Source organism: Mangifera indica, unplaced genomic scaffold, assembly GCF_011075055.1.
Source record: "Mangifera indica cultivar Alphonso unplaced genomic scaffold, CATAS_Mindica_2.1 Un_0020, whole genome shotgun sequence".
NCBI classification, from domain to species: domain Eukaryota; kingdom Viridiplantae; phylum Streptophyta; class Magnoliopsida; order Sapindales; family Anacardiaceae; genus Mangifera; species Mangifera indica.
In genome coordinates this window covers 277313-302481 of record NW_025401112.1, presented here as the reverse complement: position 1 = coordinate 302481, position 25169 = coordinate 277313, and the positions used below count along the sequence as shown (strand labels likewise).

General features: G+C 34.2%; 5 protein-coding genes and 1 pseudogene across 8 annotated transcripts; 5 read left to right on the top strand and 1 right to left on the bottom strand.

Moving 5' to 3' along the window:
* Positions 1-405: 405 nt before the first annotated feature.
* On the top strand, positions 406-5111 carry LOC123205983 (EVI5-like protein). 3 transcript variants are annotated; one of them, XM_044623066.1, is made up of 10 exons: positions 406-604; positions 1415-1663; positions 1799-1994; positions 2628-2798; positions 2885-3001; positions 3293-3490; positions 3615-3674; positions 3753-3851; positions 4302-4360; positions 4773-5111. In XM_044623066.1, the coding sequence occupies exons 2-9, from the start codon at positions 1521-1523 to the stop codon at positions 4332-4334; spliced, it is 1017 nt and encodes a 338-aa protein (XP_044479001.1). In that variant the 5' UTR covers positions 406-604; positions 1415-1520; the 3' UTR covers positions 4335-4360; positions 4773-5111. The 3 variants fall into 3 exon arrangements, with proteins under 3 accessions (XP_044479001.1, XP_044479000.1, XP_044478999.1); XM_044623065.1 differs by lacking the exon at positions 4302-4360 and having other exon boundaries at positions 408-604; positions 1424-1663; XM_044623064.1 differs by lacking the exon at positions 4302-4360 and having other exon boundaries at positions 408-604.
* A 3034-nt stretch (positions 5112-8145) lies between these two features.
* LOC123205968 (S-adenosylmethionine decarboxylase proenzyme-like) lies at positions 8146-10828 on the top strand. The gene is made up of 3 exons (XM_044623047.1): positions 8146-8322; positions 9072-9228; positions 9320-10828. The coding sequence occupies exon 3, from the start codon at positions 9518-9520 to the stop codon at positions 10607-10609; it is 1092 nt and encodes a 363-aa protein (XP_044478982.1). The 5' UTR covers positions 8146-8322; positions 9072-9228; positions 9320-9517; the 3' UTR covers positions 10610-10828.
* Positions 10829-12249: 1421 nt separating this feature from the next.
* LOC123205952 (eukaryotic translation initiation factor 5B-like) lies at positions 12250-16797 on the bottom strand. Of its 2 annotated transcripts, none has more exons than XM_044623029.1 (7): positions 16575-16797; positions 15547-15651; positions 15315-15449; positions 14768-14917; positions 14064-14161; positions 13257-13467; positions 12250-12640 (listed from the first exon to the last, which is right to left on the bottom strand). In XM_044623029.1, the coding sequence occupies exons 1-7, from the start codon at positions 16645-16647 to the stop codon at positions 12555-12557; spliced, it is 858 nt and encodes a 285-aa protein (XP_044478964.1). In that variant the 5' UTR covers positions 16648-16797; the 3' UTR covers positions 12250-12554. The 2 variants fall into 2 exon arrangements, with proteins under 2 accessions (XP_044478964.1, XP_044478965.1); XM_044623030.1 differs by having other exon boundaries at positions 14768-14914; positions 16575-16795.
* A 124-nt stretch (positions 16798-16921) lies between these two features.
* LOC123205946 (pentatricopeptide repeat-containing protein At5g38730-like) lies at positions 16922-19850 on the top strand. The gene has a single exon (XM_044623022.1). The coding sequence runs from the start codon at positions 17044-17046 to the stop codon at positions 18823-18825; it is 1782 nt and encodes a 593-aa protein (XP_044478957.1). The 5' UTR covers positions 16922-17043; the 3' UTR covers positions 18826-19850.
* A 453-nt stretch (positions 19851-20303) lies between these two features.
* On the top strand, positions 20304-21031 carry LOC123205947 (stress-induced protein KIN2-like). Its single transcript, XM_044623023.1, has 2 exons — positions 20304-20650; positions 20735-21031. The coding sequence occupies exons 1-2, from the start codon at positions 20522-20524 to the stop codon at positions 20807-20809; spliced, it is 204 nt and encodes a 67-aa protein (XP_044478958.1). The 5' UTR covers positions 20304-20521; the 3' UTR covers positions 20810-21031.
* Positions 21032-22688: 1657 nt separating this feature from the next.
* On the top strand, positions 22689-24607 carry LOC123205958 (annotated as a pseudogene).
* Positions 24608-25169: the final 562 nt, after the last annotated feature.

Sequence of the window (25169 nt, the reverse complement as noted above, 5' to 3'; positions counted from 1 at the left end):
GACTCTGGCAGGCACTCTCCGAAAGTTGTTTTCTTGGGTGCAACATTCTTTTATATTCTTGAGACTCATGGGGTTCTCTGTTTTCCCCGTTGGCGCCTGTTGTTGAGGGAGGCCAGTAAGGTTGTGTTGTTAAGTCTGAGCTCGCGGAAGCCATTGCAGACCCTGATTCAGTTGCATGTCTTACCGGAATTTAACTTCAATTTCATTAGTGGAAAATATTTATTTATTGAAAAAAGAAAAAAAGAGAAAATTTTGGGGCTAAGAAAGCTTAGCTGCCCCAATAATTTGTTATGTTTTTCCAATTTTGTAACTTTTAACTGTAATTCGATTTGATAGCAAGATCACATAAACGACGTCGCATCGGTTGCTTTGTTAGTGCCCTGTTAAATACGCACGCATTTTCTCGAGAACGTTTCACTCTGGTCAAATCGTTCGCTTTCACATGGCGTCGCTTCGGTCTTCTATTGGCTTGGTTATATTACATCAAAGCTACCATTTTTAGAGTTTTCTTTTTTTTTTTAGTATGATATCTATAACAAACCAAAGAAGAACAGGGATCAATCATTCATAGGCTCAGATAAACCCGAAGATAATACTTACCCAGGTTGTTTTTTTTTTTAATTTTTTTTTGGCAATTCAATGTTTAGGCGATACCTATTTGATGTTCATGGAGATCATTTCTGTGGTTCAATTTTTGGCTCGTTGTTTCCATGGTTTCTTCGTGTTTTTGCTGCTTTGTTTTGTTTGAATTTTTTTTTGATATTGGAGCTGTTTGTTTGATTTCTCACTTGGGGTTTGGTTTATTTCTCTAAGATAGGCCTGCAATAACGTCGTTTACTGGTTTCTTATTCGTGTTTTTGCTTGCAATAACTGTGTTGAAGATATATGATTATTCGTTTTGTTGTAAGAGATTTGCTTGAAGGTTGTATTTGGGTATCTTAAAGAATGATATTCATTTTCTTGTCTTGTAGTAAATTGACATTTCCTTTTCAGTATTGAAATTTTCTCCTGTTTGTTGTTTTTTGTTCTTGGATTTTACTTCCCTAGCTGTTTACTATAATTTGAGGGATTTGAGGTATTGGATTGTTGCTAGTTGTTTCTGGTAATCTTTATTATGCTATAGGTTTATTATATAATGAGTTAACAGTAACATTGTTGGTCTCGAAATTCTCTGACTAATATAAGTTGTCATTGATGTGCTTCGGTTTTTCTTTGTACTTGGTACTTTCATCTCAGAAGGAAGTACTCCTGGTGATTTATCAATATTATGTTGTGGTTGCAGATTATAGTTTATTTTTCATCACAACAACTAATTGGTTATTTCAATATCTATAGCATTTGCAATTGATAAATTTGCTAACCCAGTTGTGTGACTTCAGAAATAATATCATATACTTTATTCACTCTCTGTCAGATATTGCAGTTTTTGATACAACATTGGTTAGGGAATCACCATGTCAAGTAAAGTAAAGCATAGTTATTTGCCTGGTCACATGCTATAGCTTGTTGGGGATAGTGGAATGGAAAGGAGAAGAATAGATGATCATGAACCGGGTCCAGCTCCTTCACCTCGAGCAGTAGATAGATTTGGTTTTGTGAAGCAGGAACAAACTAGTTATCCTGAGATTGCAATTAAGAGCAGGTCAGCCATTGAATTTGAGAGGTATGTACTCTGTTTAGTGCCAAAATTTGAAGCTTTTTTGGTTAGAATGATTGTAAAGAACGGCAGTTAAGTGTTTCTGCTGAGTTGATTAACTTTTACTATTTCTTGTTTGCTGTGGATATTAACAATTTTCAGGGAGGAAAGACGAGTTAGAAAATGGAGAAAAATGATTGGGGTTGGAGGGAGTGATTGGAAGCATTATGTTAGGCGTAAACCTCATGTGGTCAAAAGGCGTGTAAGGAAAGGAATTCCTGATTGTTTAAGGGGTCTTGTTTGGCAGTTGATCTCTGGAAGTCGGGATCTTTTGCTGATGAACCCTGGTGTTTATGAGGTACACGTATTCTTCTTTTTGATATATGGCATTGAAAATTGTCCTCACTTTTCGATAAATACTTTTTTATTTCTTATATGCCATGGAATTTGCTTGCCATATCTTTTTGTTCTTGAATCTGCATATAACTTGCTAGTAGTCATAGGCAAAGTTACCTGCTTTCTTTCTTCAATTGCTATTTCATCCCCCTCCATAAATTTGAAGTAATAGTGATGATGTTTTGCTCTGCTTCCTTAATAATTACACCTGATTCCTTGTATGATCATTCTTTTATCTATCTGTCTTATTGGATTACCAAATGGGTTTTGTTGAGAATTTATATCAATTTCATTCCTAATCCTTAAAAAGCTTAGTGTTTATTCATAATCTAGGGACAACCTTTCTGCTGTTGTTTTATGATCCTGAATAAACTTATTCTAACATATTAAGCAATCAAATGGCCATTGTCAGCTTTTTGTTTGTATTTTGTGTTGATGCTATGGGTTTCATATATGGAAATGTTTTTTTTTTTTCACATATACACAGTTTTCTCTTTCGTTGATCTTCAAATATTTTGTCAATTGATATTTTTCTTCCTTTGTTTCTCGCAATTTGATTGATATTATGCAGCTGATGAAATCTTTTTTGTGGCAGCAACTAGTTATATATGAGACATCAGCTTCAGAACTGGATATAATTCGGGATATTTCACGTACATTCCCTTCTCATGTTTTCTTCCGCCAGAGACATGGACCTGGTCAAAGGTCTCTTTATAATGTTTTGAAGGCATATTCTGTATATGACAGAGATGTTGGATATGTTCAGGTTTGACTGAGATACTCTAATGCTTTAATGAATTTTGCATTCACTTTGACAAGATACCGATTGATAATTCAGATTTTGACTTGCAGGGAATGGGGTTTCTAGCTGGTCTTTTACTTCTTTACATGAGTGAAGAGGATGTGTTTTGGTTAATGGTTGCATTATTGAAAGGAGCTGTACATGCCCCTATGGAAGGATTGTATCAGGTAATTCCTTACTATTAAGTGCTTCTTTGAATTATTCTGAGGTTTTGCATTCAGATAAAACCATCAATTAGCTGATAACTGAAGATTTGTGGGAGTTGAACTTAAATCTTACAAGTTGATCATCTGAAAAAGAATCTTGGAAGAAACTGACTTCTTGTTATTATTGTTTACCTTAGTAAGATTCATTTCTATCTGGGGTTAGCTTTTATATATACACATATATTTAAACACAAAAGTGGGATGAAGTATTCTACAGTTTCCTGAGAGCTTTATGTTATGCCCATGAAATAGGTGGGGTTACCTCTTGTGCAACAGTACTTGTATCAGTTTGACCACTTGGTGCGGGAGCACTTACCAAAGCTTGGAGAGCATTTTACTAAAGAAATGATAAATCCTAGTATGTATGCAAGTCAGTGGTTCATAACTGTTTTCTCATACTCTTTTCCATTCCATTTGGCTCTCCGAATTTGGGATGTCTTCCTTTTTGAGGTCAGTGATCATTATTATAGTATTTTATGAATTGTTTAGAAGCTCATTTTGTTTGTTTTTTTTGAATAATGTTATATTAGCATATATTAATACGTTTTCTTACTTTTTTTTTTCCTCCCCACAGGGTGTTAAGATTGTTTTCAAAATTGGTTTGGCCCTCTTAAAATACTGCCATGATGACTTGGTGAATAACTAATTGCCTAAAATCTACTTCAGATCTGAAAAAAGGGATATTATGCTTATAGATATTTTTTTATTTCAGGTAAAATTACCCTTTGAGAAACTCATACATGCTTTGCGTAACTTCCCTGAGCACTCCATGGATCCAGATACACTATTGCCAATGGCTTACTCGATTAAGGTTCTCTCTCTTGTTCTTGTGTTTGTGAGAATCCTTAAATGCCAAATCACATTATGTTCCATTGTTAGATGTGTATTTTGAGAACTTTCAACATGCTGGGAAAGGTTAAAACATAATATTAATTTGCTATGCCTTTCAATGCATACCTTTCAGTGCTTTACCCCTATGAGAATAAAGAGTTAATTCAAGCTAATTCTGCTTGCTGTCTGAAACTCACAATTTACCATCTCTTTAACATGTGCCTTGAATGGCAATTGCAAACACATTTATGACCCTTCAAATTTATGTTCAGAAGCTACACTTCCAGTTGCTTTCAAGGAGTTCTTCTCATCGCATCTGCAACTAAGCATATTTTATGAATGCAAATCATCTATATTAACTTGATCCACTAATGGATAAACCTTCTTTTCTTCTTTTTTTTTTCTTATAAAAGTTATTAATCCCCTTCGGGTAGAATCCTTGACCATCTTTTATGGACACTAGAAATGGATGTGTAGGGCTTTTCATAGGTATGATTATTTCATAGATAGGATTTCCTTGTTTGTTTGAAGTTTTATGCTTCTTTGATCTGTTTTCTCCTGTCGTCATAGACAGATCACAACTGATGCATTAAGTTTTGGAGATGATTAACTTGTTTATGCAATCCCAATATATTTGTAGTGCAATGGTAGTATTGTACCCTTGTGGTTAAGATTCCAGTCCACCTCTATCTTAAGGTGAAAATCATAAGAGCAGTTCAAATATTGTGCCAAAATTTTCCTTTTCTCCCTGTAACCCATGTAGTAGAATTTTAGTCATGAATCTTGACACCTAAGGCAGACTCTCCTGATAACAAGATTGTTTCTTCATCTTTCTTCTTCGACTGATAGTTGTTTAAGTTAGATTTTGTGCTTGACTTATAAATGTGTTGCGGAACATTAGGTCTCGAGACGGTTGGAGGAACTGAAGCTTGAGTATGATAAGAAGAACGAAAAAATTAGCTCAATCAGCAGAAACTAATGGAAAAGAGCTGCAATGAAGGATCATCTCTCAGATTAAGCTCACGACAATCGATCTGATCAATCTGCGCAATCTAACTTTTTTACCATCATTATTTTCAATTAGCATTTGTTGAGTTGATCCTGTATTTAAATTTATTTATTCACTTTTTATCAAGTCAATTTGTATGAAAAAGGTTCTGTATCCAGTATTGTTCATATGAAAAAGAATTTATTTTTCTGGGTTGAAAGGAGCTGATAAAAGAGAATAATTCCGAATTAAGTTGTTCAGTTTCAAAAGTTAATTCTATTTGGTTTAAATTTATTTTGTTTAAATTCCAAGCAAATTCATATCAAAAGACTCAGAATTATTTTTTAAATCAAATTGAATTAAAGTTATAAGTAGATTAGATTTGAGTTAAACCGGACTCGAACATAGTGAAACTTGTTTTCATAAGGGCTTAGTTTGGGTTTACTAAGCCTAGAGAATATTTATTTGTGTTCCATTTTTTTCATAGATCAGGAGTTTGTATTCGACTTAAGTTTGGGTTTGTGATTGATTTTCAAAAATATTTTAGCTCAAGTTCGAGCTTGAGTTTATATATGTCAAACTTAGGTTTGGAGTTGTTCGAGTAAAACTTGAATCGAATTTGAATAAACTCGCTTTGAATCAACCCCAATTAGAGGACATTCAAATTTGATCGACCAAAGTACTTATTTACACCCAAAAAATATTCTTTTTTCAAGCTTACTCCCTTTAACTTTAAAAAACCTAAACACTTACTTATCTATTAAATTTTAGAGTTATTATCAGGGGTAAAATTATTATTTAGTAAAAAATTTATCACAATTTTCTTTTTAGATTTAAAAATTTAATAATTTCGTCTCACCCAAGGGTTGAAAAAATTATCATTTCCCTCTAGGTTTTTTTTTCCTCTCTCCGATGAACCGTTCCTTTCTAGTTATTGACGTTCTCTCTTCCAGTTAGCTTCTCTCACCCTCTTGGTCTTGTTGCCACCCTCCCTTAATCTGACAAAAATATAATTTTCTTTTTCTCACAAAGACAAAATTGTTTTCATCTTCGTCTCTTACAAAGTCAACAGGGAGAGGGAAAATATTGACGATTGAAAAAGAGATTATCATCAAAACCTTGGAATAGAGTAAAGAGAAATTATTAGTTTTTAAATTAAAAAAATACAATTAAAATTTTATTTTTTAAATATTTTTATTAATTAAACATTTGACCATTAATACTAATTTTAAGAGTTAATGGACAAGTGAATAGTTAAATTTTTCAAAATTGATGAGCAAAAACTTAAAAAAGCACAAATCTTTTGACGGGAATAAATCCGTCGGCCAGTTTGATTCGGCTAAACCCCTTCTCAGAAACTCACGCGAATGTCATTTTTAAATTTGTTTGATGTTGTGGACCCATGTGAGAGATTGAAGACAAAAGAAGATTGATGAAAAGACAAAAATAACCCCAGATCACATATTTGCGTCATTATTTATTCCATCCACACCGCCATCTTATCCTCTCTGTGATCCTCATCTCCAAAATCATTATAATCTCTTCTCACTTTTATTCTTATTCACCGTCCCATATTATTATTTAAATATTTATATAAAAATCTTTGATTAAATAATAATTTTTTATCTAAGTTTTAATATAAATATAAATATATATTCACAAAATTTCAAAAATTTTAAATTTATCTATAAATTAATTATCAAATTTTTTTGTTAAAATTAAAGATAAAATTATTATTTTATTAATAATATTAAAAAATATAATTTTATCGTATTTTCTCTTTTAAGTTTTGAAAACTCATATTTTATCCCTTAACGTTAACTTTTACAAGTTATTTTTTCTCTTCTAAATTTTTAGAGTTTTCTCCTTTCTTTGGCAATGATCATTGTCTCTACCTTTAGCTTAATAATCTCCTTCTTTGATAGGTGACATCGACAGAGATAAGACGAAGTTGTTTAGTCTTTTGTCTTCATTGACAAAGACAAACTTTTTCTCCTTTATTGACGTTGTCTGTCTAGGAGAGATAATTTGACTAAAGGTGGAGACTGTGGTAGCTACCATTGCCATCGCTAGAGAAAGGAGAAAATCCTAAGAATTTAGGGGAGAAAAATTAACTTTTCAAAGTTAATACTACAGTTAAATTTATGTTTTTAAAACCCAATGGAAAAAATAAGATAAAATATATATTTTAATATTATTAATAAAATAATAATTTTACCTTTATTTTTAACCAAAACACTTGATTTATAAATAAATATTTGAATTTTTAAAATTTTGTAAATATATATTTATTTTTCTATTAAAATGTGGGTGGAAAATAGTCCTTTGGCTTTACACTTTTTATATTTTTATAATTTGATTTTAAAAACCAGGCTGTCACAAAGTCACCACCACACAAAACGACTTTGGTTTGTATTAAAATAATTTTCGTAATTAAAAAAATCATCTTTAAGCTAATTTGTATTAAAAATTAACTATTTTAAAAATTTATTATTAAAACTTAAATTTCAAATTTTATTTATTAATTTTGAATATATATTAGGTGATAAAATAAAATAATATCTTTAATATTAAATTATATAAAATTATTTTAAATATTATTTATAAATAATTAACTTTTTTAATTATTGATTAAACAAGTCAACCATGAGTTAAACAAGAACATCTCTTTCACTAGATTGATTTAGTTTTAAAAATATTAAATTTATATATTTTTAAAAAATAATTTAAATGATAAAAAATAAAATTTTATGTATAAAAAATTATGTGTTTAAGTTTATAAAGATATATTAATATTAAATTTTTAATTTAAATAATTTATTAAATTTAGAATCTATTTTATTTGATATAATCCAACGAAAGTTATAATAAATTTTGGCTAGAATAAAAAAAAAAAAAATCATAAACAAAATTATTAGGATGGGTGCTTGATTGGCCTAAATCATTGTTTGCTTGCCTCTTTGCTTTTCAACCGCTATTCTCCCTCCACGTGTCCGACCTTTCACAAAGATTCTTCTCTTGTCTGGTCTCCCTAAAAGACCTAACATTCCCATAGAAGTGTGGCTGTCGATACTTTCTAGAAGGGTAAAAATGTCTTTTCAGAATTCCACAACAAATCGTAACGTATTGAAGACTTCGAGGAAATTCAGGTACAGCTAAAAATTTAAAATTTAATTTTCAAAATAATAATAAAAAATAATAAAAGCTGGCCGTAATAATCTCGAAAATCGGTGGCAATTATTGACAAGTCCTTATATAAAGGATCTCGTCTCCTCAAGCCGGAAGGAGAAGAAATTGTTGTTAAACTCAGCCACCGTATCTCAACAAATCTCTCTCTCTCAATATAAAATTAAACACCTCCGGCTTTCTTGCTTTTAGTTGAAATCCCCTCTTTCTTCTGATATTTTGTAGGGGTTTTTTTTAGTCGCTTCACGGGTTTCTTCTGCGGCTTCTTTTTAATATTGTGAGTTCGTGAAAGTTTTTTATTTTTGCGTGTTTTTGCCTTTGGTGTGGTTTTTGCTGTTTATGATTTGGCCTGTTAGCGGATTTCATGTAATGGTTTTTTATTTTGGGGGGTTTGTTGGGTTTTTTTTCATAGATCTTTGTGTGGGTTTATGTGGTGATGAAAAGAACGGTTTGTGTTTGAGAGAGATTTGTTTTGGTGAATTGTTTTTAATGTTTCTGGACGAAAGATGATAGTTTTTGGACTTTTTGGATGAACGATTCAGTCTTTTCATATTTCTGAAGATCCAATTGAGCGATTGTATATTTTCGCACGTATTTGTTTCCTATATCTTCCTTTTTATTATGTTTACAAATTTTCTGTTAAATTCTTGTATAAACGTTTTTATTCTGAGTTTTCGATTTTGATGTTTGCTTTCTCTTAGCCGACATGTTTTCATGCGAATCTTTCAAACGTTTCAGTTTTTTAAATCTGAAACTGGGTTATCGAATATTAAGTTTTTGTTCGAAATATATTATTCTTCAATTTATTTTGGGGATCTGATTTAGTTGATTTGTTGTTGCTGTTGTTGTGTAGGTGTTGACTCTTTTTCTGTTCATCATGTTTTTTCGGTTTTATTCTTGTAGAAAAAATATTTTCTTTTTGTGTTTTGATGTTATTGACATGGGCTTAACCATTCTGTGGATGTTTTTCAATATATTTACTGTGTTGGATATCGTGCTAATTTATATTGTGATGGTTTACCACAGGAGTTTGAATGAGCTAATGGAAACCAAAGGTGGTAAAAAGAAGTCTAGTAGTAGTAGTAGTAAATCCTTGATTTATGAAGCTCCCCTCGGTTACAGCATTGAAGACGTTAGGCCTCACGGTGGAATCAAGAAATTCAGATCTGCTGCATACTCCAACGTAAGTTTCATCCCATGATTTTGTTCATTCTACACATTTAACATGAAGGGATTGTGAAGTTGACACTATTTCTTGTATTTTCTTTATGCAGTGCGTCCGAAAGCCATCCTGAGATTCCCGAAGTTTTGACATAATCCCATTAGGCTTTTTCATTCTGTGCAATTTAATTTTTTGTTTTTCTCATCAATTCTGCAATTTACAAGGCCTGTTTCTTTTCTGCTTCCCTCGTTCTCTTGTTCTCGCTCTTTCTTTGCAATTGTTGTTCGTTTGCTGCTCTCTGTAAAGGAAGATGGAATTGCCAGTCTCTGCAATTGGATTTGAAGGTTTTGAAAAGAGGCTTGAGGTTTCATTTTTCGAGCCTGGTGTCTTTGCTGATCCTGAAGGTGCCGGTTTCCGCTCATTCTCCAGAGATCAATTGGATGAGATACTGAAATCAGCTGCATGCACTATTGTTTCCTCATTGTCTAATGAGTTTCTTGATTCATATGTGCTTTCGGAATCTAGCCTCTTTGTGTACCCTTACAAAGTTATCATCAAAACTTGTGGTACAACAAAGTTGCTTCTCTCAATCCCTGCCATACTTAAATTGGCTGATTCACTCTCCCTCAAGGTTCAATCTGTGAGGTACACTCGCGGAAGCTTCATATTTCCTGGAGCTCAGCCATTTCCACATCGTAGCTTCTCTGAAGAAGTAGCTGTCCTGGATGGTTACTTCAGCAAGTTTGGTTTGGACAGCACAGCTTATGTGATGGGTAAACCTGATCCTGATAACACCAAGAAATGGCATGTTTACTCTGCTTCTGCTGAACTGGGGAAACGCTTAGACCCAGTTTACACTCTTGAAATGTGCATGACTAGCTTAGACAAGAAGAGGGCATCTGTCTTCTATAAAACTGAGGCAAGCTCAGCTGCTCTGATGACTGATGATTCTGGTATCAGGAAGATTTTTCCGAAATCTGAGATATGTGATTTTGAGTTTGATCCTTGTGGCTACTCCATGAATAGTATTGAAGGGGATGCTATATCCACCATACATGTCACACCTGAAGATGGTTTCAGTTATGCCAGTTTCGAGTCTGTTGGATATGATTTTGAGGTTGTCAAATTGGTACCCATGTTGGAGAGGGTCCTGGCCTGCTTCGAGCCAGCTGAGTTTTCCATCTCTTTGCATTCTAACGTTGTTGGTGAAGAACTTGCAGCAAAGTTCCCTGTGGACTTGAAGGGATATGCTATTGGAGAACAGAGTTTTGAAGTGCTTGGTAATGGTGGCTCGCTGGTCTACTACAGCTTTATCAGAGCTCACGATTCATCGTCTCCCAGGTCCATTCTGAAATGCTGCTGGAGTGAGGACGAGAAGGACGAGGAAGTTGAAGGGAAATAGTCCCTGATTTGATGTTGTTGTCTCTTTTTTTCTTTTATTGCTTTCAATAAAATAAAATGATGTTTTCTGGGGTTATGTAGTAATTGTAGGGTTTTAGCAACTTTGCTTGCCAATTGGCGACTGTTTTAGACATTCTGAAAAGGATTTCTGTTCTTAGATTTGCAGACATAGTGCTGTTAAATCATTACCTATCTAAATAAAAGATTTCTGTTGCTTACACTTTTCTGGTTTCTTGATGACCTTCATTGCAGCTGTTTTTATTATGTTCAAAAGTTTTTTCTTAATGTCAAAAGCTGCATGATATACTAGGAAAATTTGAAGTCAAGTTTACCTTGTTAGAGCATACTTTCATCGCCAAAAGTGTAACTACGTACTCACTTAAAGCCTTTACAATAGTATATCAAATACAAAAGAAAATAGTTTTCAAATAAATAGAGATGACAATTCAGTTTGATATTCAGTGTGAGGATTTTTCAATAGGATTAACAAAAATGATGAGAAGGAAACCACTAAAATTTTTGCAATTGGTGATAATCCTCTCGTATATATTCTTTAAATTCTTAAATATTGAAATTTTGAATTATTATAAATTAGTTATAACATATAAATTTTTCCTGTGAGGATGACACAAGTAAAAAGAGATAACTTGTTCTTGTGAAGAAGGAACAAGATTCTTCATCATTTACACATTGGGAATGAGACAGAAATAGAGATTAAAGTATTTGTTTCCTTTTCCGCTCCGATGCCATCTCCATCAAATTCACTAAATCGTTCTATATGAATAGAATCTTTGAGCGGTATTTTTACTTTTTTAAGAAAAAAACTTGTGGTGAGGAGAGCCATCCTTTTTGGTGGGCTCATGTTTACCGCTAACTCTTAAGTCCATCCTGATATGGTAGACGGAAGAGGGAATAGTAATGCTGAAAATAAATAAAAGCAAGTCGACCCAGCTGCCAATCTTGACCATAAAGAAGGAAGAAAACTTAATTTAGCTAAAAGACAGGACCGTGTGCTGGAAGAAAAGAACCAGTGGTGGGCCAGAGCTTTCACAGCTTGCAATGGGGAATGAAGAATAAATACCATTCAGCACTTAATAGAAAAACAAAATTCTGAATGACCAACTTCACCAGGAAAGGAGGAAAGGAAAGGTTCTTGTGAATTGTTGTTGAGCAATGTTATGCTTATCTAATTTTGAGTAATTAATTTATATATTATTATATAATTAAATATTATTTTATTTTTAATTTAAAATAATTTAAAAATTATTGAATTATATAATGATACATTATTTAAATATCTAATTAGATATCTAAAATTGAATACATATAATTTTATTGACTGTATTTACATATTCAACTTGGCTATTCAACTTGGTTTGGAAACTCTGCCCAATATTTTGTTGCCGACTGCAGGAAAGTTGTGCAATAAAGTAAAATAAATCCTGCCACTTTACACTTTTTTCTTTGGCGTCAATTTCCTTCCAGCATGTGATATTCTCAATGACTTTTGAGGAGCATATCAGATTTCTGACTCATGGCAGCAAGAAATGGGCATAATATGTGAATCTGGAAATGGCAATCAATAAGAGTTGTGCCAACATCCATGAAGAATCCGATAATGCGCTCAGAAGTCAGAAGAGCTGTGAATCTTAAATGGGTTGATTATATATTCATTCTCAAAACCAACATACAACTATGCATAAGAGAATCATGGATTCCTCTGCAATAGCACAAAATTTCTAATTCTGATTGTGCAGAGGTTGTACATTTCATGAATAATTAGTATATATTGATACACTTATAATATCTTAACAAACTTAAGCAGCACAAAAAATTGAACAGTGCAGGTTCCTCTGCAGTTGTGCCCTCTGATTCCGACATTGTAATGTTGAGGAAATTGTAAGAGTTGTTTCAAGTCCGATGCCTTGATGATGATTCAGAAAAATTCAGTAAGGTCGAAACTTTCTAGCAGCTCTTAATTGTTGTATTCGCTTTCTGTCCTGCTCAAATTTGCTCTGAAGCATCATAATTTCTGCAAGAAAACAAAGTACCAAAATTTTGCATTATGCATCAATATCAATGATTCAATAATACAGAGATCAAATCACAATAAAATCATCCAATATATCTTAATTACAAAAATATGAAGAGAAAATCCATAGGTAGTAAGCCACAGCAATTTCATATGTGAATAAAACGGATATGGGCATTTGCAACTTTTATTTCCATGTCCTGGCCAATCAGCTGGGCCACACAACTGGAAAAAGAACTCTAATTATTCCATCCTTCACAGTATATGTGAGATTTTATTTGTAACTTAGACTAAAAGCTAAATTAGCTTGCATCACTGAAACACGTGATTGTGTACATCCCCCTCCCCTGTTCTTTTTCTTTTTGTTTAAAAAGAACATACTTAGGTTTGCTTTACACTTGGTAGTTGGTATTAGGTGTTACAAATAACTCATTTGCTTTTAGACCAAACACCCTCAGCAGTTCAGTTAGCCCAGGAGGGTATGGACCTGAAACTTTTTACTTAAAACCAAGGGTTGAAACCAAAATATATTTCCAACCAACATGGCTAGCATATAATGCTAGTGGCGATTTGGGGAAAGAAAACGATATAAATTATAAATAAGATTTTGTCATACCATTCCTCTGGGCCTCTCTTCTTTGGAAACGATAGAAATCTAGCCCAACCTCTTTTTTCTTCTTCTTGGCAAGCTTATCCTCCACAGCAGCTTGTGCTACAGAACCCACAGTAGTTCCACTTTCAGAATCTGTGGTTTTTTTCCTTCCTTTATGATGTACAACAACTGTCCATCCCGCTTCTGCAGCAAGAGCTTCTCTTTCTTTTCTTTCCTGCAAGTACCATAACTGAATAAGAAACTATGGGCTAGATGCAGACAACACGCCTGCATGTTTGCTAACCAAAAAAGAAGAATAAAGATCTAGAAAGATAAATGGAAATGTGGAAATGCTTTTTTTAATTACAAAAATAAAAATAGACTTAGTTGATGAATATAGGTTTATACATAAACATTTAATTTTCATGTGCAACAAACCAAATTATGCGCGCATGAAGACATCATATTCAATGTACATGACTGAACATTTGACAAGACAAACAAAAAGCAGATGCTGAAATATGTATGTCAATCAGTTTAACTTCAGATAAAACACATTTACCTATGTTCAAAGAAACTTTGCATGCATAATGAAGAAACATAGTTGTCTCCAAAATTTAAGTTTTGATACAAGGGAAAAATTATCAAAAAGTCCTTATTTCTACATGAAAACATGATCCCTTGTCTTTCTTAACATATACAGTTTGTGTGTCAATACAAGACCATCTCAAGGGGAAAGGTATAAGGATTGCAGAGACAAAAAATTTCAAAAAAACTTCCACTTGAAAGTCAGTGAACAGTCATGATAACTAAACAAAATGGAAAATATACCTGTTCAAGTTTTGCTTCATGAGCAGTAATAAATTCATCAATTCTTTGTTGTAAGACCTTCAAACCTGGTCTACTTTGATGGTATTCTGTAACCCATTCTGCAGTTTAAGAAGTCACCAGTAAGAAAACTAAATAATAAAGCACACCCATCACATTGTGACACACATCATCATTGGTACTCATTATAAGTGCACATAGTTTTATTGTAAAAGCAAAGCCAAAAATAAATGTTAACCTTTTCATAAAACAGAACTAAGAACTTTATTACTAAGAACTCAGGAAGGAGAATAGGGGGTTAGAGCAGCTGATATAGTATGACCTCTTGGCTAAGTTAATAGAAAGTGGTACAAATTAATTAAAGCTCTTTCAGGCAACTTGCAAGTCATATATAACTCATAGATGACCGAGCTAACTACTCCAAAACCCCACCAAGAAAACAGATACTGAAAAAATGAGGGATAGATATTGGAGGATTATATACATGCACAAATTGGGTTTAACAGCCACAAATAGAGAGTTTGTTATATATACATATAAGAGAGAAAGGCATAATCAGATGTTATACAAACTCCTAACGGTTTGGACTATTTACCATCTAACACAACATTTTGCCCATCTAACAATCTACGACAGTCAACAAGTTTAGCAGTAGATCACAGGCACTTAAAAAAACAAATAAATATCGCCAGTTCAATGGTTCATACTTTTCATTCCTTTTGAGCTGTCATCATCCCCTGAAGAAATAAAATAAACTTCATTCTGATCAGCTTCTTTACTCTTTTCCATTAAAACTTCATCATTCTTCAATGCATCATGATCCTTCTCCTTCTTCTTAGCTTTCTTAGAGTTACCTACTTCAACCAAAAGAATAAGCCTCAATTAAATTATATTTTGTGTATCAATAACCAGATGATTATTAAAATCCATTTGTTAAAATTTTCAATAGAGAAAAGAGCAGTATCACTTACACCTAACTACATTTACAAATTTCCTTATTTCTTTAGACAGAGTAAGTAAAGGAGAGTAGCAAGCTCCATTTCAAGAAAAAGGCAATTACTCCACCAAATTAAATAATGGATAACAAGATAAGATCACCAAAGGGAATTTGGCACTCTTAATTGAAATCTATCCACCAGGACCACAAGCTGTCCCCAGGCATGCATGCAAGAAGAACAATAGATGGAAGACAGCATAAATAATAATAATAAAAACAATAAAATAACCAAATGACTTGGGCTTACTTTCACACACCATTTAATTTCTTGATACCATCTTCATCCTCAGCACCAAGCTGACCAAATTTGTAGTTTGAAGCATTGCCACTTTTTGGAATCTTCTTCTTTGTTTTGTACCTCTTTTCCCCTCCAATCTCTTTGACTGAATGATCTGCACAACCAATAGAAGCAGCATAACAATAAGAGAAATATATTTCAAATCTAAGGTAATTCTAATGTAAATTCAAGTAGATTTACTCAATTACAACCTTGCATTTTAACATCAACAGTGTTTCCTTTATCCCTTTTCCTTTTCTTCTTTATAGAAGGTATACCCTTCTCAGTCTCTTCTTCCAGTGGATTTATCATTTCATCTGCAGAAAAAAAAAAAAACAGAAAAGGCATTTTCTATCAGAGGTGATAAACTTCAAACAGTCAATAATCATACATATGACACCAACAATATCTCACTAGAACAATTATTGAACCACAAAGATAAAAATAAAAAAAGTAGAAGTTTTGTATTAAGTATTACACACGTGGTTTACTATATAATAAACTATCAGGACAGAAAATAAATGTTAATTCTACTTTACCAAACAGTCCTTGCAAATAGTTCAAACAAAACAAAATTTTCCTACTACTCAATTCCTCAATGAAAAATTCCAGAACATCACACAGACTATACTAAGAATTCCGAACAGTCATTGCAAATGGTTGAAACAAGATGAAATTGTCCTACTACACAATTCTTCAATGAAAAATTCCAAAACACTACTCAAATTATGCTGAGACTTTTGAACATTGCATATTAATTGAATTTTCAAGAAAATCACTTGAAAATCCCACATAATACAATCTATAATTTGTTTTATTAGTGAAAATCTAATTAAACTAATAAGGAAAAAAAAAAAAAGAAGAAGAACAAAGTTACTTACCATGTCCTCTTTAGACTACATGAACTTAATTAGGCTATGTTCCGAACTTCACTTACCATAGATAAATTTCGTTTTTTTCTGGTCATATAATTTTTTTTCCTCTTTCAAATTATAATCTAACATATTTTTCAGTTGTGTCTCTGCTTTTTTCACGGAAGCTAGTAGCCTTTATACAACGAATAATAGAATAATACCAAGCAAAGAAAATAAAAAGGTTCAATTTTTACTTAAAAAGAGTCCAAACACAACAAACCCAGATGGAATTTATTGATTTTTCAACGATAGAATACACAAGATTAAGTTATAGCCCGTCCAGAAAAATAAATCAATAAGAAAAAAGGAAGAGAAAAACAACTTGCCGTTTTCAGAGAGTTCTAGTTTGCTTTTCTTCTTAGGCTTAACCTTCTTCTTCTTCCTCTCGTTGCTTCCCATGCTTTTACACTGAACAGTTGCCGCGAAGAAGTTTTGGAGCAGTTAAGAGCCCTGAGCTAATACGAGAGAGCAAGCAGCTTAGGGCGCCACGCCGACGCCTCTTTTGATGAATCCAACCCGGTCCAATTTTTTCCTTTGACCCGGTTCAAGCTTTTCTCTTCTATTTTTTTTTTAAATTACTTGATGATATCAAACTACATAGTGGAGGTTATAATTGTCATGATATATATATTTTTTATTAACCCCTTGTACACTCAAACTGACTTTGGCCCGGTTATATATTTTCGTCTACTGCTGGAGAGTGACAGAGTTCCACATGAACGAAGAATGACGGAGCTCTTTTGAACCGTAAAATATAATATTATGTGATTCGATTCCCTCGAACAATCTCTGCAAATGGCTAACTCAGTCTCTTTAAACACTGACACCAAGTTCATTCAAACCATTTCTGCAATTGTACTCAAGGGTCACTGGGCTAAACTCTTGAAACCCAATATCGTTTCATCTCTCTCTACACCAGCCATTCACAAGGTCCTTCTAGATCTCTCTCTGTACACTAACGCTCCTTCCATCTCGTGGTCATTCTTCAAATGGATTGAATCAGCATTGCCCAATTACAAACACTCTTTGCAGTCTTCTTGGATTATGATTCATTTATTAACAAAACATAAACACTTCAAGACTGCACAGAACCTGCTTGAGAAAATTGCTTATAGAGACTTTTTATCCAGTCCGTCGGTTTTGAATGCTTTAGTGAAAGTTCGTGATGACCCAGATGGGAATTCTCATGTTTTGAGTTGGTTGGTGATAATTTATGCTAATACGAAGATGACTACTGAGGCTGTACAGGTGTTTGACCAAATGAGGGTTCATGGTTTAAGGCCTCATTTGCATGCTTGTACTGTGTTGTTGAGTTCTCTGGTGAAAGATAGGTTGACTGATAAGGTATGGAAAGTGTATAAGAAGATGGTTAAACTTGGAGTTGTTGCTAATATTCATGTGTATAATGTTTTGGTTCATGCTTGTTGCAAGTCAGGTGATGTTGAGAAAGTGGAGAAGTTGTTGAGTGAGATGGAATTTAAGTGTGTGAAACCTGATTTGTTTACGTATAATACGTTGATTGCTTTGTATTGTAAAAAGAGTATGCATTATGAGGCTTTGTGTGTTCAAGATAGGATGGAAAGAGAAGGGGTGACTCCGGATATTGTCACGTATAATTCTCTTATTCATGGGTTTTCTAGAGAGGGTAGAATGAGAGAGGCTGTGAGGCTGTTTAGGGATATTAATGGTGCTACTCCTAACCAGGTCACTTATACTACTTTGATTGATGGTTATTGCAGAGTGAATGATCTGGAAGAAGCTTTGAAACTACAGGAGGAAATGGTGGTTAAAGGATTGTATCCTGGCGTTGTTACTTATAATTCTATTTTGCGCAAGTTGTGTGAAGAAGGTAGGATAAGAGATGCAAACAGACTCTTAAATGAGATGAGTGATAAGAATGTTGAACCAGATAATGTCACATGTAACACTCTTATTAATGCTTATTGTAAGATAGGCGATATGGGGTCTGCATTGAAAGTGAAGAACAAGATGCTTGAGGCTGGATTGAAGCTAGACCAATTTACTTACAAGGCATTGATCCATGGATTCTGCAAGGCTCAGGATATGGACAGTGCTAAGGAACTCTTATTTGGCATGCTTGATGCTGGGTTTGCTCCTAGTTATTGCACCTACAGTTGGCTTGTTGATGGTTATTGCAAAAAGTGCAATGATGGGGCAGTAATTAAACTTCTGGATGAATTTGTGGGAAGAGGTGTTTGTGTTGACATCTCCGTGTATAGAGCACTAATAAGGAGGTTTTGTAAGATAGAAAAGCTTGATTGTGCTCAACATGTATTCAGTCTTATGCAAAAAAATGGTATAGCTGGGGATAGTGTTATTTATATTAGTTTGGCATATGTGTACTGGAGAGCTGGAAAAGCAAATGCCACTTTAGATATGTTAGAGGAAATGTATAGGAGAAGGTTAATGATAACTCTGAAACTTTACAAGTGTTTCAATGCTTCTTATGCTAATGACAACAATATTTTGGGTCTCTTTTGGAATCATGTTGTTGAAAGAGGCCTAATGTCAAAAAATATTGTAAAGGAAATGCAGCAGATGAATTTATACACATGAAGGAAATCTGGGAATGTCAACAAAGTTGGAGTCTTATAATTTCAATGCATTGAAAAGGTGATCAAGCATGCACAGCCTCTTTGTTACAATAAGTCATTAGTTAGCATGGATTGGAACCAGCAGATGGTGGAATGTTCCAATTACAGTTCTTTTCTGTCCAAAATCAAGTGACATGCAAGTTCTGATAAGGTGAATTGTAATCTGGCAAATGTGGATTGATTTATAGCTGATATTTGGGGGTCAATTTTTAAGAGTATGGATTTTTCAGTGGGTCATGGAATCATCTTAACAAGTGATGAGGAACAGGCAGTGAAAAGGTGACTGTATATTGTAAGGTACTGATCCATGGGTTCTGTAAGGTGTGGAAGATGGACAGTGCTAAAGAGCTCGCATTTGACCTGTTTGTGCCAGTTTTCCCAGAGTTGATGGTTGCTGCAACAAATGCAGTGAAGAAGCAGTGATAAACTCTGGCCCAATTAGTTTTAGATAAATATATTTGTTGTGACATCCTCTGGTTCTGAATTGTACACCTTAAAATACTTATAACAGAGTCAGCAATTAGCTATCTCACGATGTTAAAGATAAGACAATAATGGAATTAGAGAAGGCAGCATAGCCTAAAAGGCAAAGCTTCAGGAATGTGGCTGTTTAGCTTTGAACCTTAAACTTCGTTGGAGCCTTGGCCTTCCTGCTTGTATGTACTAGTGTTCTGCAGAATACTTTCCCAGCAATGTCATTGCTGCAATTGGAATCAGATGGAAGTTCAACCTAGTAATTGTCTGGTCTAGACTTGAGAATCTTAGATGTGATTCTCTAATTATTTCTTAAAAATAAATGTTATTCAAAGAAATGGAGAGATTGACTTCAGGGGATGGTATTACAGAATATGCTAAGATGTTGAGGGGACTAATTCAGAGTGACGAGGTTTTTTTTTTTAATTTACCATTGTTCCATTGAAGTGACAGAATATGCTAGAGGGAAGTTTATTTAAGGGAAATTAATTTAAATGGCCTTTCCTTTTTACATTTTTCAATGAGTTACTGGTGTTGTTTGAGAATATATGCAGCCTGTTATGGACTGGATTCTCTTTAATGAGAGCCTGTTTCATGGAATTTGATTGTCCAGTTCTGAATATGGTTTGATGGGTATAAAGAAGAAGATGATCTTCAGCTTATACGGTAGAAAAGAGTTTCAAACAACTTGAATAATTATTAACTGCTTCATTTCTTCCTTATCTTCTGCTAAATTTATACATATTATGAATTGCCATTAGATATGAAACAATTTGGAGAAAATGTTATTTAAGTCCCATTAAATTTCTTTTTAAGCTGAAAATATCTGTTGACAACTTCAAAATTTATAAATTAATTTTTTAAAATAAAAAATTGTAATTATTATAAAAATTTAAAAGAAGTCTTCAAAAGCCCTGAATTCCATAACTGTCTATGCATTGCATTGCATGGAACAGCTCAAAAAACTCCTAGTCAAAAGGACCCCAAGAAGAGAGGTAAATCACACACCTGTCAAGCTTGGTTTCCACAAAGCATTACACATTTCAAGCATAGGACTGGCTCCAGAGCCTATAAATGTTGCCTACTTTCATCACTCCATCATCACCAAGCTTTAAACACTTCATTCATCATCCTCAGCAAAAGCTTTATCTGGGTATTTTACAACTTCCCAAAACAACCCAAAAATGGCAGACAACTCCCAGAAGATGAGCTACCACGCCGGTGAGGCCAAGGGCCAAGCTCAGGAGAAGGCCAGCGGCATGATGGACAGGGCAAACAATGCTGCTCAATCAGCAAAAGAATCAATGCAAGAGGTTCAAATCTTTACTCTTAACTCATATGCCTGTTTGATTGATGATGTTTCATTTCATTGATGTATTTGTTGCGTACATTTGCAGGCTGGTAGCCAAATGAAGGCCACCGCACAGGGTGCAGCTGATGCTGTGAAGAATGCCACTGGCATGAACAAATGAAGCAGCAGCTGAAGCTTCAGTTCAAGGGAATAAATTAGAAGCCTGAATGGAAGATAATTTTGTTTAGGCCATAATTATATTAGTCTATAATTAAGAAACAAAGAAGAGAGCTCTAATGGTGTAGTGCTCTGTCTCACTTTCTGTTTTTAGTCAGTGAGTTACTTCCAGAGAGTATGACTTTTGTTTTGTACTTTGTTTAATGCAATTCTGCAGCTTTTAATATTTCTTGCTTTCTAATATTTTCTTGTTGCCATGAGAAATGGAGTGGTTAAGATTTGCAGATTCAAGGCATGAACATAATTATGGTAACATGTTTTTTTTTTTTTTTAACTCTAACAGAATTTGAAAGGCCAAAAGACTTATTCCCACCCTGTTTAGTTCACGGACAAAGTTTCACCTATTAATTTTAAAAAATTCGAATACTCATTCATTAATTATTACTGTTTATAAAATCCATTGAAAATAAGGGTTGGATTGTCATTGTACTCAATAATATTGATAAAATAAAATTTTATCCCTTCCTAAGTTTAGTTATACTTAAAAGTTAAAACAAAAACAATACAATCACCCAATTTTCTTTGATTTTATTTTACTCTCATTTTCTTTCATTTTCATGGAAAGAAAGAACCAACACTACCAACTCGTAGAAAACTTACCTCTTTTTGTCTAGTCTTCGTCCTTTCATTATTTCCTACCCTCTCTACTTCTCTTACTTCATTTTCTTATCATCTTACATTATTTGAAAAAAAAAAACAAGAAATAAGAGAAAGTATGAATCTTAGTTGAGAAAGACTGTGGTGATGATGTTGGCACGCTGGATATGTGTTTTTTTTTTTATTTCAAGAGCCTGAATAATTAAATACAAATAACATTTCACAAATTAATACAACAAATAATTGTTGAAACAAACCGAGTGGTCATATTGTTGCATTGTGGCGACAATTGTTGGTTGTAAGTAGGGCTGGATACGAGCCGAGCCGAGCCCGAACAGGGCCCAGCTCATTTTCGGCTCGTTTTCAGTGAGCCCAAGCTCGGGCTCGGGCTCGCACGAGCTCGCTAAACATATGTTCGTGTTTGGTTCGTTTCATAATTTTAGTGTTCGGGCTCGGGTTCGCTTTAGGCTCGTATTTCCAAGGAAAAACGACGTCGTTTCTTCTTTGAAATAAATGTTTTTTTATTTGAGTGTTCGGCTTGCGAGCCGAGCTCGGCTCGCTTAACCAATGTTTGTGTTTGGGCTCGTATTCGTTTTTGCTTAAAATTCAGGCTCGTGTTCGGGCTCGGGCTCGTTCAAGGCAAGCTCGGATTTGGGCTCGTTCAAGCAAAGCTCGTTTTAAACCCGAACGAGCTCGCTTTGAATCTACCCCTAGTTGTAAGGGTTCTACTTGTGGTGTTGTTGTGATAGAAACATGTAGTTGGATGGTGAAAAAATAAAAAATGACATGATGACTCATTTTTGGTTGTCGACAACAAGTCACAAAGCCTAATCATATGGGCCACTAGTATAAGCTAGTAACGTCTGACCACCTCTCTTTTCAACCATCCTTATCAAGTGGCTTTTCTCTCCAATGAAGGAGGAAGGTCGACAACCACTTATCATGGATCAACAACATTGGTTAACAGAAAAACGAAACCCTAACAACATCGAATCTCTTGCTAAGTCACAATCAAAAACCAAAAAAAAAGATATCCAAATTATCACTGGAGAGAGAGAGCATGCCAACAATAGATTAAACCTTCAACTGGAGACAAAGGAAAAAGGTTGTCAAAATATGTTCTGTAAATCGTGAAAGATAAAGGTAAAAATAAAACATTTTAAAATTTTGTAATTAACTAACGAGGACAAATATGAAACCCTAGATAAAATGAGAAGTTAGTTTTATGAAAAATACATTTCTTCATTAAGTTTTATGAATATGAAACCCTACTACAAATATGATACTGATGTTAAAGATATTAGCAAAGAATTGGAATCGAGTGGTGTTCTTTTTACTCATGAACTGGGGTTGAAAGTGTTGAATAATCTGGAATCAAGCCCAGACGTGGCTCGGAGGTTTTTTGATTGGGTTTTGAAGAGAGAGACTGTGATATTGAGCTCGAAATCATATAATTTGATGTTAAAAAATTCTGGGTGCCAATGGGCTTATTGACGAGTTTTGGGTTCTGATTGATTCTATGAAGAAAAAGGGTTATGGTGTATCTGGTCATGTGCGTAATAAAATGACTGCAAAGTTTGAGAAAGAGGGTTTAGATAGTGATTTAGAAAAGTTAAAAGGGGTCTTTGCTACAGGGTCGATTGATAATTCACTAGAGAAGATTAGCTCTAGGGTGTGCAAGATTGTCAAAAGTGAGGTTTGGGGTGATGATGTTGAGATGCGGTTACGATACGAGAATTGAATGTTACATTTTCCAGTGATTTGGTTAAATTTGCAGTGGAAAATCTTGGTGATGATCCGATGAAAGCATTGATATATTTCAGATGGGCTGAGGGGAGTGGTTTGGCGAAGCACGATGAGAAGAGTTACAATGCCATGGCAAGAGTTTTGGGGAGGGAGGATTGCATTGATAGGTTCTGGAAGGTTGTTGATGAGCTGAGGAGTAGAGGGTATGAGATGGAGGAGCAGACATATATTAAGGTTTTAGGGAGGCTTTCTAAGAGGAAGATGGTTAAGGATGCCATGGACTTGTATGAGATTGCGATGGCTGGTAAGAATTAGCCTTCTGTACAATGCTGCACGTTTTTATTGCGGAAAATAGTGGTCGGTTAGCAGTTAGATATGGGTCTTTTCTCAAAGTTTGTAAGCATTTTTACAGAAAATGGGAATATGTTGACAGACTCAATGCTCAATGCAGTTTTAAAGGCTTTGACTAGTGTTTGTAGGTTGGAAGAGTTCAAAAAGATCTTCCAGGCTATGGAAAGAGGTGGGTTTGTAGCTAATGGTACTATAAAAAACAAAATTGTGTTTAGACTTAGCAGTGGTGGTAAAAAGGACAAGGAGAATGAGTTTATGGATCATGTAGAAACTTCTGGGAGTGATTCAGGCCACAAGATGTGGGTGTCTTTGATTGAGGTCATTGTGTAGCTGGGGATCTTGAAAGGGCATCAGATTGTTTCCAGAAAATGGTTGGAAAAGAGGGTGCCTCTTGCACTGGTCATGCATTTGAATTGTTGGTAAATGCTTATTGCAGGAAGAACAGAGCAACAGATGCTTGCAAGCTTGTGTGTGACCATGTCGATGAAAATCATTTACAGCCTTCACATACAACATACAGAGAATTGATAAAGAAGTTATTGGTTCAGTGCCAGTTTGAAGATGCTTTAAGTCTTGTGGGTTTGATGAAGAGTCATGGTTTCCCACCTTTTGTTGACCCATTTATTGATTATGTATCAAAGTCTGGAACTGGTGATGATGCTATTGCTTTCCTAAAAGTATGACCTCGAAGACGTTTCCTTCTACATCTGTGGTTCTTCGCATGTTTGACGCCTTTTTCCAGGCCAGAAGGCATGGTGAAGCACAAGATTTCCTGTATAAGTGCCCAGGTTACATCCGCAACCATGCTGATGTTTTAAATCTCTTCTACATCGGCAAATCTGGTGGAGGTTCTGCTGCTGCTGTGGCTGCTTAGGCTTTTGTGTATTTCTTTTTACTTTGTGAGGTTGATGTAGTATGGCATTTATTCAAAATTTTTTGGGTATGAAAATTTTGACACTCCATAGCACATCTGTTTCCTGCTTGGCACATCATCCGCATTTTTTTTTTTAAGTGGCAAAATTTTAAGGTGTTCAAGTTTCATGTTTTATTCTGCTTTTTAGATATTTATCTTACAGTTCCTTTACTCCCATATAGTATCTGAACTCCGCAATGATCTATGAATGACTAAATTGAATCAAGAGCCCAATACTTACAATTTTATTCAATAGTTTAATGGAAGTTAAATTGTCAAATTCATCTGTAATATGGATGTGAAGTTTTTATTTTTTTGTGTAACTGTAATGTTTCCTCAAGTTTTAACTTACATGAACCATCTTTGAAATTTCTATGTTATTGCAAGGTTTATATTCAGCATTTAACTTCTGAGCCTATGTTCTTAAGTGACAATCCCTGACATGTTCTCTTTGTTTAAATTTAGTTAAATAATTTATTTATTTTCTAGATTATGTTGTACTTCATCAGTAGGTTTATTTGGTGCTTTTGATATTGAACCATAATAACATTTGGACGAGGTAAAATGATTGTATTTAACAAGTTGAACTAGTCAACTCAGTTTGTTTGCACCTGCATTAGACATGATAAGGGTTAGATCTTTCCAGGTCAGTTCTAGGGTGACTAGTTTTAATTTATGTCTTTCTTTGACCATATTT

Excerpts from the sequence above, each read along its gene's own strand:
- LOC123205947 (XM_044623023.1), top strand. The coding sequence starts at position 20,522 with ATGGCAGACAACTCCCAGAAGATGAGCTACCACGCCGGTGAGGCCAAG. Across the intron at positions 20,651-20,734 it reads CAAAAGAATCAATGCAAGAG|GCTGGTAGCCAAATGAAGGC; the intron begins GTTCAAATCTTT and ends GTACATTTGCAG.
- LOC123205946 (XM_044623022.1), top strand. The coding sequence starts at position 17,044 with ATGGCTAACTCAGTCTCTTTAAACACTGACACCAAGTTCATTCAAACC.
- LOC123205983 (XM_044623065.1), top strand. The coding sequence starts at position 1,521 with ATGGAAAGGAGAAGAATAGATGATCATGAACCGGGTCCAGCTCCTTCA. Across the intron at positions 1,995-2,627 it reads TGAACCCTGGTGTTTATGAG|CAACTAGTTATATATGAGAC; the intron begins GTACACGTATTC and ends TTTTTGTGGCAG. Across the intron at positions 3,852-4,772 it reads CAATGGCTTACTCGATTAAG|GTCTCGAGACGGTTGGAGGA; the intron begins GTTCTCTCTCTT and ends GCGGAACATTAG.
- LOC123205952 (XM_044623029.1), bottom strand. The coding sequence starts at position 16,647 with ATGGGAAGCAACGAGAGGAAGAAGAAGAAGGTTAAGCCTAAGAAGAAA. Across the intron at positions 15,652-16,574 it reads ACTAGAACTCTCTGAAAACG|ATGAAATGATAAATCCACTG; the intron begins GCAAGTTGTTTT and ends TTTTTTCTGCAG. Across the intron at positions 14,162-14,767 it reads CAGCTCAAAAGGAATGAAAA|AATGGGTTACAGAATACCAT; the intron begins GTATGAACCATT and ends CTTAAACTGCAG.
- LOC123205968 (XM_044623047.1), top strand. The coding sequence starts at position 9,518 with ATGGAATTGCCAGTCTCTGCAATTGGATTTGAAGGTTTTGAAAAGAGG.